General features: G+C 48.6%; 1 protein-coding gene across 9 annotated transcripts in view; it reads left to right on the forward strand.

The window, feature by feature from the left end:
• The window catches only part of MBNL2 (muscleblind like splicing regulator 2), a 168,802-nt gene that overhangs the window by 137,968 nt on the left and 17,455 nt on the right, over positions 1-13,379 (forward strand). For 3 of the 9 annotated variants that reach the window (XM_055130854.1, XM_004614035.3, XM_055130860.1), the window contains one exon: positions 5,051-5,086. The exons of 2 other annotated variants lie outside the window; for them this stretch is intronic. In XM_055130854.1, coding sequence (XP_054986829.1) covers positions 5,051-5,086 — 36 coding nt within the window. Of the gene's footprint in view, positions 1-5,050; positions 5,087-6,372; positions 6,468-13,379 lie in introns of all 9 variants that reach the window. 4 more of the 9 variants (XM_055130866.1, XM_004614036.2, XM_055130882.1 and 1 more) reach the window with 2 other exon arrangements.

The following is a 13,379-nucleotide window of genomic DNA, read 5'->3' on the forward strand; positions in this document are numbered from 1 at the left end:
AGCCCATTATTAAATGGTCATTCTTAGTGACATTTTCAATAGGCTACTGAATTCTCCCAGGACACGATGTGAATTCGGACATCCGTAATTCTGCCTCCCGGGTGTGCATATATTAATATAAAATGCTATACAAAATATGGGCTTCCCCCCGTCCCAAGCTGTGCTAAGAAAATTATCTCCCTCGTTCATGTCTTAACGCATATGCGGTGGGAAGGAATTTTCCTTTTTAATTTGGATTGTTTTAAATTAGCATTTATACTTTTCCTTTGCGATGTTAGGAAAGTGGCAAAAGCTCCCCTCACACACACACACACACACACACACACACACACATACCCTCTTTATAAATCTTGATACTTCTCAGACAGGTCTACTCTGAGTTACTGTAAGTGGTTTTATAGACTTGATCTCATTATTCTGTAAAAAAAAATAATAGTTCTGCTTAGTAGCAGGCGTAATTACTTGCATTTTACAGATGGAAAAACTGAGGCTGTGACTCTACTGCCAAGTAGGATATCCAGTTATTGGTATGAATTCATATAACATTTTTTTACTCAGATTCTAGGAATGAAATCCTTGTGTAATCAGGACAGAAACTGAGTCCTAAGCATCAGGGTCTTAGGGCTCTCTCAGTCAAAACAAAGGTGTCCCCTGTGCCCCATACCCTTCCTTGATGTATTTCCTTTCATTGGAGAGAGGGACTAAACAGGACTAGGAAGACCGCCAGCCCCAATGTCAGCCCCTGATCAGAGTCCCTAACGCCCTATAAGGTCACACAGGTGTCTTTGTGGAAGCTGGATGTGGCTGTCCACAGCAGCAGCCGTTTGCCCTATTCACCTCCACAGACAGAGGCAGGAGCTCAAGGCCAGGTGAGGTCCAGCCCTTCGGGAGGGGGAGACCAGGGCCTCAGGCTCCAGCGTGTGCCGGTGACAGAAGACTTTGCAAAGGGGGAAACTTGGGGAAGAGAAGAGTTGGCCCGGGTTGCAAGGACCACGTGGCGTGGGAAGAGCCACGTGCGTTGTCTGTCGTTGTCTCTGGCATGAGATGCTCAAGGGTCCTGGGGGTGAGGATAGTGGAAAGCGCGGGGGTGGGGCAAAATGGCCATGAAGGAGCTTGACAGATGAGACCTGAGTCACAGATGAGACAGGGCTCAGGGCCACTCAGGTCAGGTGGAGACGTGCCCGAAGCCAGAGTGACCTGTCCGGCTCCGACCACCGCAGCTACAGGTTTGCTCTGGGTGGTGTGGAACCCCCAGGGGCATTTGCCTCCGTGGCCATGGGAGCCCCCCAGGAGAGCCCCTCCGCATCGGAACGTCAGGGAATCGGGGATTTCCAGGGAAACTTCGGGTCCAGCCAAGGTGGCGTTTGAAGTGAAATTCTTGGATCGGAGGCTTCGTGCAGTTTGGAGCTGATGGCACCCAGCACACTTCGACGACTGGCCGAGCACATTCCTCGAGTCCACGGACCGTCACCTCCTTGGAACCCTGTTGATGAGGCACACGTGAACCCCAGAGCAATTGATACCCAACATTGCTAGGAAGTTATGAATGCAAAAAAACAAAACAGAGTTGAGTGTTTGGAGTGACCCAAGGAGGCAGATTGAAGTACCGTTGAGTATTTTTCTGACGAAGTGGCACAGAAGGTAGAAAGAGGGAGAAGGGAGGGTTGTTCGGGGCAGGTGGGAAGCCTGGAGAAGAGGGAGCTGAGTTCAGGCGGAGGAACAGAAAGGCCAGGGAAGAGGATGCTGTCCACTCTGGGGAGGTCACCCGAGGTGGGCCTCTCTGGGCACCTACCGTCACACCGGGAAGACGCCACTGAGTCATCCAGCCTAGAGGCCGTCAGACCTGCTCTGGAGGGGTCTGTACTCCAAGGGTGGAGGATGGACCCGTGGCATGAGGAAGGGGGACGAGAACGGAAGCCCAAGACCATGAAGTTTGATGCCTCGTTGAACCTAGATATGACGGTGCCCAGGACTTGAGAGATGGCTACGGACACGTGCCCAGACGGAGGCCCAGAGGGATTTCAGAAGCAGTGCGGACACTCTGGAGGGAGCAGGGCCTCGGACACGGGGGGCCGTGCTGACGGGAGCGACTCCTACCTGGGGCCTCCACGGCCGGAAAAGAGCCCCGCGGAGAAGCTCCACGGTCAGATGGGTGAAAGCGGTGGTTCTGGTGAGACTCTCAGGATAGTGGCCGAGGGAGCACTGAGCCGAAGGGGCCGAGCTCAGGGGAAGACTTGAGGCGGGCACTTGGGGGCCTTGGGCTCGTGGGCGGTGTTTTCTTCCTGGATTGAGGGGCTGGGTGGTATATCAGAGGGGATGGGAAAGACCCAGAACTGATTCCTGAAAAACTCTAGGAGATAGATGTGTGTGTGTGTGTGTGTGTGTGTGTGTGTTTGTGTCTAAGGGAGAAAAATTGTAGGGAGATTTTGTGTGTGTGTGTGTGTCTATGTATGTGTCTAAAGGAGAAAAACTGAAGGGAGATAGATTTGGTGTGTGGTGTGTGTGTGTCTAAGGAAGAAAAACTGCAGGGAGTTTGATTGTGTGTGTATGTGTGTGTCTAAAGTAGAAAAACTGAAGGGAGATAGATTTTGTGTGTAGGGTGTGTGTGTGTGTGTATGTGTGTGTGTGTCAAAGGGAGAAAACCTGTAGGAGATAGAGTGTGTGTGTGTGTGTGTGTGTCTAAGGGAGAAAAATTGTAGGGAGGTAGATTGTGTATGTGTGTGTCTAAGGGAGAAAAACTGTAGGGAGATAGATTGTGGTGTGTGTGTGTGTGTGTCTAAGGGAGAAAAATTGGAGATAGATTGTGTGTGTGTGTCTAAAGGAGAAAAACTGTAGGGAGATAGATTTTCTGTGTGTGTGTCTAAGGGAGAAAAACTAGGAGATTGATTGATTGATTGTGTGTGTATGTGTGTGTGTGTGTGCGTGCCTAAAGGAGAAAAACTATAGGAGATAGATTGTGTGTATATATGTGTATGTCTAAGGGAGAAAAACTGAAGGAAGATAGATTTTGTGTGTGGGGTGTGTGTGTGTGTGTGTGTGTAGGGAGATAGATTTTGTGTGGGGTGTGTGTGTAGTGGAGAAGAACTGTAGGAGATAGATTGTGTGTATGTGTGTGTGTCTAAGGGAGAAAAACTGTAGGACATAGATTGTATGTGTGTGTCTAAGGGAGAGAGACAGAAATAGAGATGGAGAGAAGGAGGAGGGTCAGAGCATTGAGGGGGAGAGGGTGGGGCGATGGTCTGCAGGGATGAGCATCAGCTCTGCGTGCAGGGGGCCTGGTCTGCACCCCAGGCTCTGTGTGACCCTCTGAACACTGACAATGGGTCACCTCCACCCTCCCCCAAAGCACACAACTGGGAGTAAGTCCCTGAGCAATGACGGGTGTGATGGCCCCACAAAATGAAAAATGAAAAAAGAAAAAACGGTCCTAGGAAAAAACGTGGTTTCTCAAGAAGGGACTCGCCGCGCGCTGGAAGGCTCAAGAATCAAGGCAGCCGCCTCGTGGAATCACTGAATGCAAAATCCTAAACCAGGAGCTTGAGGACAGCGCTAGCTGCTGGCGGGGAGAGGAGAAAGGGGAAGCAGATTGGAGAGAGCCGGGAATAGGCAGAGACAGGGCAGAGAAAATGTGCAGGGAACTTTCCAGAAGGTCGAGGTCAGAAGGCGGGTTCCGAGGGGCTTGTACGGGCCTGGCCGTGGCGATGTTGGCTGGTGGCGCTGATGAAGCCGGAGCAGCCTGGGGAAAGGGCCTCCCGTCCTGTCCTAGTCAGCGTTGGTCTAAACCAAACGCAGCTCAGGACAGTCTCCCCCAGGCCCCGGTCAGTTCCGCAGAGCGAGAGGGACGACCAGAGCCTGTCTGATTCCTCCCACGCCACGGAACCAGTTCTGAAACCCTGAGTTTTAGATACACCAACATCGGTGACAAACAGAGCCCCTGCAACACCCATGGGACCCAGTCTTCAGCCACCTAGCACCACGTACCGTGCTGACTCGCGTCTTTCAAGGGAACTGGGCCAGAGGCCAGTAAGGCCTCCCCCTTTCCACTCAGTTCTTCTTGCTCTTCAGGACCAGAATATTCTGATCCAAGTCCATGAGACAGACCACTCAGGGGGAGACGGAAAGGGTGGGGGCAACTGTTCCCCAGGGAAATCTTCTCTCCTCCTCTCCCATCACGCCTTAGATGCCAATTCCAGATTTTCCCAGGAGTTATACCAGGGGCACCCTGCAGGGATCAGCTGTGACCAAAACCCCCAGACCCCAGGCCTCACCCAGCTCTGATATGTGCCGTGTTTGACAGTGTTAGGGCTCAATTGCTAGGCTTGTCTCTTGATCCCAGGGGATCTTGTGGCAGAGAATAGATCACAAACACGTCCAGGTCACTCCGTCCAAGGAACTTGGGGATCCTCTGTTACTAGGGAGTCACCGCCATCCCTCCCATCCCATCCCAGATCTTGGCTTTGGAGGTTCCAGCTCGTGCCTAGCTCTTGTCATTGTGTTAGTGACACAAAACCTTTCACAAACGTCCCCGCACGCCCACTTTGAATGCAACCAGGCCAGCGCGATTGCGCGCCGGCAGAACCTGACCTGGATTTAGGAATAGAATTCTATTTCTAGCCCAACCCTGGACTCACCACTCTGCCTGACCTTGGAGTAGTTCCTATGCCTCAGATTTTTCATCTGTAAAATCCCTCCACACCCTGCCTGGGAAGATTCACCCGACCGGGACTGTCAGACAAACCGTCTGGAGGTCTTAGCGGAAGGCGGCCCGTGTTGGCTGGCCCGAGCATCCTTCTCCGGAGCACCCGCGGGGGTCTGTGGCTAGAGAACTGCATGAGCCGCAGCCCCAGAGCCCACTTAGCCCGCTCTCGGCTCCCCAAAGTCAGGTCTGTGTCAGGACTGAGAAATGTGCCAGGCTCTCAAAGACTGTTGTTAACTAACACTCCTTGTTTCTAATTGTGCTTCGATCTCACTTTGAATGTTAACTCTAAACCGCTAACCTGTTTCTTTCCCTTTATTCACTTTTTTCCACCTGCCATTGCATGACACGCAGGGTCAGTTTTATGCATGACACCCGCTACCAGTATTGGTAGGTTTCAACCTTTTTTTATTTGTCTTTTCTATTATGTAACAATACCTTCACTTGCTTGAAATGGATTTCAGAGATGGTATAGAAATGCTTTAGGAATTGGTAGCTCGGAAGGTCCATTTGGCTTTAGAGTTAACGTGTAGGCGTTTTAAATGTACTTGTATGATTTAAGACAATGACCATTTTAATGTGACTAAGAATGATCCGAACATCAAGCCACAAGTCTGATTTTTTTAAAAATGATTTATATTTTGTTTCTGTTGATAGTGTATATGGTTTAGTGTAAGAAAAATAAAAGAGCTATGTGAGCAAGGCAGGCTAATTTCATCAATGTTTTAAAGTTTCATACTGGTGTGCCTTTATCTCCTCTTTGCTGTGTGTTAGAGTTATCAGAGTTTCCCAGAAGTATTTATTTTTAAAAAATTATAAATGGATGTATTTTGAAAACAAATGTTTGAACTTTGAACTGCCTTGCTCTTCTTATCCTTTTTCATTTGAAGTGTTGATTGATTTGTCATGATGATTGATACTCTTGCCAGTCCCTTAGATGTTAAATTTCAATCGTCCAGAGGCAACCTCATCTTTCCCCAGGCCTTGGTACTAAAGTCTGTCTTTAGGACACATGGACGGGTTCCATTTAGAATAAAGAAAGATTAACTGGGGCCCAGTTGGTCTGGCGACTTCACACAAGCCGTTAGAATTCACAGCAAGGCTGTGATTTTGATCTCCACCATTTATTTCTTGGCCCAAGTAAATCCGAACCCCCAGCCATTCCAGTCGTACTGGCTGCCCCAAATTGCCGTCCAACAGCAACAAACGTTTAATCACAGTGAACTCCCAAGAATCTCCTATCCAAAACTGGGCCTGGAAATGGAGCCACTAACGTTGAAAACGATGACTCTAAAATGACTACCCCGTATGTTTATCCCCGTTTTGCTCAGTGTGACCCGTGACATTTTGAGGAGTGACCCGCAACTCTGAATTGGGAATGATCTATTGTTAGAGGTGAAATGTTTATAAATACATCAACCAAAGTCATTGGCTTTGGCCTTTCTGGGAATCACTGATTATGTTTTAAAACTTCCTTTAATTGTACTTGTAATAAGCTATTTTCCCTTTTTTATTTCTCTCCCATGCTTCCTTGCTTTGCATTGTGATTGCATGCCATCTGCTGGTTTAACCCATGATGGCTTGCTGCTCTGATATTCACCATGCCAAAATACCACTTCTATTACCATAATGCTACACCCTCCTGTTCATTGCTCCCATGGTTCCCCTCCTGAAAGTACCCATGATGCACAGCGCTACGTCAGCCACTGTCTCTGCAGCAACAACGCCTGCAACAAGTGTCCCCTTCGCAGCAACAGCCACAGCCAATCAGGTTTGCTCCTTTTAAAGCTTTCTTTCACGAATCCCAAACTCTAAATGAGTGCTGATATTGGAAAAAAAAAAAAAATTCTCGGACCGAGAATTTTTTTTTTTCATGTTTATCCATCAAATTTTATTTTCTGAATTAGTTTCTTAGCCGGCATTTGTGGACAGGTTGCACTTATTTAGAGTTAACATTGACTGCGAATAATGATGTAGCTGTGTTTCGTGTTGCACTGTTCCTTTTTCGTACCTAATATCGTGTGATTAACCCGACAGGCTTCAGTTCCTTTCAGGCCAGCGGGGCTAGGGCCCAGTGGGGGGGAGGGGGGAATGGCCCCGTGCTCACCTGCCCCCACCCGACATCCCCCCTGCTCCCCGCCCCCCCCCGACCCCCGCCGGGGCCTTCAGAACTGGCTCCATTTGTGATTTAGGTCCTGCTCATTCAGACTCATGATCTGTTATAGATTTAAATAAATAAGTAAATAAATAACACTTCTAAGACAAGTCTCTCCCTCCCCCCACCCCACACCCACTTTTTTTTCCCCCTCCCGAGTATCAGTTTTTGGTCTGAATGATGCTTCTTAACATGATTTCATGTGTCCTGTGGGTGTATGTGCTCCAAACCTCACTGGATTAGCACTTTGCAGTCTGTTTGGGTACTGACCTAAGAACCAGACCGGACGACCATCCTCTCACGGAGGCTGCGTCTAGCAGACGGGGGACGTGTGACTGTCCGTTGCATGCGTGCACCCATCCGACCATGCATGCACTGTTTCCCCGTGAAAACCAGTGGGCTCTGTCCTGCTCCCAAGTCACAGACTCCCTGGCATCCCAACCCCAGCCAAGCAACTTGCCAACATGTGCTCCTGGTCCCCTGGCCACAGGCTGAGGCCGAGTGAGCCTAAACCCTCATGGAAGTACTTGACTGTGCATGCACTCCCCTTCGTAGAAGAGCGAAATTTTGTTTTGATTTGGTTTTACAGGTGTGTGTGTATGTGTGTTCGCCTTAAATAAAAATCAACTGTGCGGATAAAAGATACTGAGGGATGTGGGAGCAGGTGGCAGGGATGAGAGGTTGGGGGACCAACCGTGGCAGAGCCCCCGGGGCCAGTCCCAAATGGTGCCCGGTAGGTGGGAAACGCTGGCCTCTCTGCCCTTGCGGGGGTGGAAGTGATTCCAGGATGCCAGGTTTTTTATCACTCAAGGGCAGATGTGAGAGCACCTGAATCCCAGCACCTCCTCCAGTGCCTTCTGAGGTGGGGGGCACGAGAGAGAGAGAGATGCTGAGGCGGGGCCCTGTGGGAACTCGGAGGCAAGCATCAGTTAGGAATCGCACTTCACACTCAGAATGCCCACTTACCCAGCTTGCCCGTCTTGAAGCCGCTAGAACACAGCAGAGCCAACGCCCGTTTCTTTGGCTCACGTGGATGGGAGAGGAGAAAGAAGAGACTCTTATTTTGTGGGTTTAAGCTCAAAGCCACCTTCCCTTGCTTATTTTTAATCAAGAAGCTGGCATCTGTTCCTTTTATGTTAAGTCCTGCCTTCCTGAATCATATTTTTTGAGTGTGATTTTGGACACAGTTTTTATTGCAAAGGTAACCCTCACCCCCAATTTCTGTTACAAATAAGGAGAATAAGGTAGGCGTATTCATTACCTTGCAGTGTTGTCGGTGCCATGGTCCGTTCAATACTTTAACAACATAAATTTTTTCCCCAAGAAAATAAAGAAAGTCACAATAAAGACTTCATGGGAAGTTGGAGGATAAACCCCCTCGGTATGAAAAAATTTGCTCATGTATCACATACACTTTTTCACCTTGGGATTTGCTGGCTTGGTTGGCAGCAAGAAATTAGAGGAGATTGCCTGTGGATGTGTTGGTTTATGTAAGTGTGTAGGAGGGCAGGGGTAGAGAGCATTGAATAATCCAAGACTAAAATGTGTCACTTGACAGCAGAGAGCGACAGTGAAGGAACTAACAGGCTTAGCTTCAGTTAAATCCAAGGAAAGAGAATGTTGGAAGCACCCGCGGCAGCGTTAGGAATGCTAGAGCCTGCCTTTTGTCGTTGGTCGAATGTAACATCTGCTGGGTTGCGTTCCAGTGGTGACGAGAAACCCCTTTAGCAGGTTTTGCTGGAGGTCTCAAATGGTAAAATTGTGGCAGCGAAAGAAGTGGTCACACGCATAAGTTTTCAGATGTGGCATCCTTCATGTGTTTCCCAGTAGTCTCAGAGAGCAAAGTAGCTGCTTAAGAAATTAGTCTCGGGGCCGGAGCGATAGCACAGCGGGTAGGGCATTTGCCTTGCACGCGGCCAACCCGGGTTCGATCCCCGGCATCCCATATGGTCCCCCAAGCACTGCCAGGAGTAATTCCTGAGTGCAAAGCCAGGAGTAACCCCTGAGCATTGCTGGGTGTGACCCAAAAAGCAAAAAAAAAAAAAAGAAAAAAAAAAAAAAGAAATTAGTCTCTGCCAGGGCCCAGGAGCTCAGGAGTTAGATCCAGGACCAGAGAAGGGCAAGTTATCGTATAAATCTTTTTGTCTCCTAAACTCAAAAGAGAGCCCCAGCCACAGGGCCAGAGCGAATTAGTCCGGCGGGTAGGGTGTTTGCCTTGCACTCGGCCAACCAGAGTTAGATTTCCCGGCATCCCATAGGGTCCCCTGAGAGTAGAGCCAGGACTAACCCCCGAGCATCCTGGGGTGTCATCCAGAAAGTAAATAAATAAGTAGATAAATAAGAGCCACAGCCACCGAAGAAGACGTGGAAGGCATCATAAATCTCAGCTGTCTTATTTGTGAACCGAAACCTAGGATCCCTCCCTCCCTTGCCCAGAGGCTGCACCAACCTCGGGCCCCATTTGAGATGACAGAGGTCGACGCAGACAGAATCTAAAGCCACTTGACTCGGTGCAGGAACCTCCAGGCCTCCTTCCCCTGCAGGGAGCCGGCAGCGCTCTCCGGTGCCGAGTCTGGGAGAGCTCGGGCAGCCTTCCAGCCCGTTTGATCACTTCGGATCCTGTATCTTTGTTAAAGTTCAAAGTCATCCGTGGAGGGAGGGGGTGAGGCGCAGACTGCCGTGCCAGCTCCTCTGCTGCAGTGTTCCCTTTTTTCTGCCGCCTCCCCAGTGCGGCAAGTTGAACCAGCAGCAAATGTCGACATTTCATCCTCCCCGTTTCAACAAGCACCGAACGTCTTAACTGAACGCAGACTTACAGTTCTAGAATCAAAAGAAGCCAATAATCCAAATGCATTTGGGAAATACGAAATAATGTTTTAGGGGCTGGAGAGATAATACAGTGGGCCGGAAACTTTCCTTGAATGCGGTCGACCTGGGTTTGATCCCCCAGCACCCCTGAGCCCACCAGGAGTGATTTTTGAGCGCAGAACCAGGAGTAAGCCTTGAGCACTGTTGGGTGTAGCCTCCAAACCAAAATAACAATAGTAATGATCAGAAAAAGTTTGCAGTTGTTTAGCTCTGGGAATCACTGCCACTGTCGTCCCGTTGCTAAGCGATTTGCTCGAGCAGGCACCAGTAACATCTCCATTGTGAGACTTGTTGTTACTGTGTTTGGCATATCGGATACGCCATGGGTAGCTTGCCAGGCTCTGCCATGAGGAAGAGATACTCTCGGTAGCTTGCCGGGCTCTCCGAGAGGGATGGAGGAATCGAACCGGGTTGGCTGCTTGCAAGACAAACGCCCTACCGCTATGCTATCGCTCGAGCCAGTTAGCGCAGTAGGTAGTGCATCTGTCTCATAATCTGAACTCTGGGAATAGATAGGATAAAAACATAATAGATAAATTTTCTAATAGCTATTTCCTTTGGGGGGCTTCATATACAAAATTATACCAAATTTATTTACTTACAAGCCACTTGTTATGTTCAAGATAGTATCCTAGGGCCAGAGCGAATATGGTGTTTGTCTTGCATGCTTCCAACCTGGGTTTGACCCCCGGAACTCCAATAGGGTCCCCTTAACCCCACCAGGAAGTGATCCCTGAGCACAGACCCAGGAGTAAGCTCTAAGCACTGCCTGCCTGGTATGCCCCCATGAAGGATACTATGCTAAATGGTTTCGCTCTCATCTATATTTTATTTGACTTTATATTATATGAGAAAGGACACCTACGGACATAAGCACATAATCCCGAGAACAGTCCTAGGAGATAAGTACATTGAGCACCACCCCCATTTTATAGACTGTAAAACTGAGATGAAGGTGAGCCGCCATCATCAGCATCGTGCCCTTAAGAGATGGTCATTCTGGGAGCTTCAGCCCAGACAGTTTGGCTCCACCAGCCTTGCTCATAATCACCGTGTGAGCTGCTTGTCCCAATAATTAACACCGACACCAAAGTCAGTCCTTCCACAAATAAAACCATCCTTCCAGTGAGTCTCATCAGGAACAAACACTGTTGCAAGAGGAAATGAGGAAAGAGTCTGACGAATGTAGCTTAAGCTCAGGTGAGCCCCAAGTCGGGATGACAAGACTGAAGTGAACAGAGCTTCCCCGAGTTCTCTCACACCGGTTCTGTTTAGAAACCTTGGAGGTGAGAGATACTAATTATAATGTGTAACCCATATATTAACGTGCGATGTAATATTATAGCGAGGGAGTAGACTAGTAGACTGAGAGTTATGAATAATTTCTCTATACACAGAAGTAAAAACAAATTACTCATTAGTTCAGGGTGGGGCAGAGGGCAAGTTCATATACTTATTTATGTGGGTCTCTGCTCCCGACTTTTCTCTCAGCCGCTGCCAATCATCTTAACAGATAGTTGGGGAACAGGGAATCAGAAACAAAATGGACTATAAATCAGTCCATTTGAGCCTTCCCGGAGGAGGTGAGAACGTGTAAATCTGTAGATGTCTCTTTTGAAATGAACTGAATCTCAGAGTGCACATCAAACCAGACGGTTCAGTTCAAGGATGTTTCCTCATAGGAGAAGAAATTTTAGGTCATAAAATGTGTGCAGATGAAAATGGCAGTAACTTGACTTACCAAAGTGTGCTTTGGTAATTCATATTTTTTTTAAAGTGTATTCTCTTTCAAAGGGGAGGAAAATAACTTGGCTACATTTTAAGTCTTATTGTCTTTATTGGTAGAGATTATTCCGTTTCTCTACTAATTTCCTGGAAGGCCCCATTTAAATCCCTTCGATGCTTTGAGTCTTTCCCTGAGCGCCCCACTGCTGACAGTGCTCTTGTCCTCTGAATCCTACAAGGACTTGACCCGCATGGCACAGTCCTCGGAGCCCCGTTGCTAGAGAGAAGGATGGATGCAGAGGTACACAGGGGGGGCAGTGCCAGTTTTAGGGGAGGAGGAACTAATGATTGGCTCCCCAGGCGCAGTACCCGTTTTAGGGGCTGAGGAACTTTGGGTTGGATCCCGTAGACCATCAGACTTGAGAGTGCTCGCAGCACTGCTTGGAGCCCAGTTCTGATCGTCAAGAGCAAGGGCTTTTTGGGGGCCTGATAGATTTTCAAAGGACAGAGCAGAACTCCCGGGAGAACGAGCAGATGGATTCGAGGCAGGAGAGTCTGTGGAGCTAGAGCAAGGTCTGAAGAAGAGCTGGAACTGGGACAGAGGCAGCTGGCACTTGGCCTACTTTGTCTTGCCTTTTGCCGTTTTACTGAGGGAGAGTTGCCGCGAGCCAAAGAGAAATGTAAATGCGATTTTTATACAGTGGCAGGCCCTGTCTTAATGAAAGTCACGAAGCAGAAGGAGGTTTGTGCCGGTGGGGAGAGGGAAGGGCAGGGGCCACCTTCGCCTGACGTGGCCTCTTCTCTTCAAGGACAGCAGCCGGTGGCTCCCTGAGTGGCTGGGCTTACCCCTGACACGTGGCTGCAGATCTCTTAGCTCAGTGAGACTCACACAGCCACACGAGCTCAAAGAACTTCTCGGGCCTTGCAGAAGAGAGAGCCTCTCAGATTTGGGGTCAGTGATGCTGCCTGTGTGTCCAGGTCGAGCCGCAGACAGTGAGGCCAGGTGCTCATGGGATTCTCCGGCTCCCAAGTCCACACTAAGAAGAAAACTTCTTCCCCATTAAAGATTGGGGGGGCTTGCTCTAGAGCTTCCCAGAAAGCTGGGGAAATCGGATGATTTGTCTGGGCAGCACAGAAGCCTACACTTGATAAGGTTTCTACAAAGTTTAGGGCTTGTCATATCTCCTAAGCTCATGGTTAGGGCTTGTTACATCTTCTGAGTCTTCCCTCAAAGATTAGACAACTGAACCTCGGGAGAATTGGTGGAGAACTTATTAACCATATAGCATAGGCACATGGCCCTCAGGATATTTACATACTTGATAAATTTTTAAAATCCTATTTCTTTAGATAAGACTAATATATGTTTACTATATATGATAGTGATAATAGAAAATCTTACCAGAAAAAAAACAAAATAATTGCATACAACCAGATTCATCCTTTACGTTTTATCTGGATCGCTACAAAATTCTAGAGAGAGGAATACTTAAAACGCATCAACGGGAACTTATTCCTCGTGGATACATGTGAGCATGACCCCCAAGCTAGAGGTTTGTGGCTGTGTAGGTTCCCCTTTATCAGCCCGGAACTCTAGAAAGGTACGGCCGTGTTTGTCTTAATCTCTCATCTCAGAGCGTTTTATAAACCATCTATTATTCAAGGCCATCTGTCAGAACTATATTCAGGCAAATGTAGGAGGCATTAAACATTTCCCACTATGCCTCCTCACATGACCCATCTGGATGGAACCTGGCTTTTCTTGCAAAAAAAAAAAAATACACACCATGTGTGTGTGTGTGTGTGTGTGTGTGTGTGTGTGTTGTGGGAGCACTAGATTCTGGTCAGAGCACTGTCCCGAAATACAGTAATACAGTGGCCTCGGGACAGATGAACAAACGAGGAGACATTCCTGTCCCCTGCTCTGCTGGCTCC

Source organism: Sorex araneus, chromosome 1 (genome assembly GCF_027595985.1).
Source record: "Sorex araneus isolate mSorAra2 chromosome 1, mSorAra2.pri, whole genome shotgun sequence".
NCBI lineage: Eukaryota > Metazoa > Chordata > Mammalia > Eulipotyphla > Soricidae > Sorex > Sorex araneus.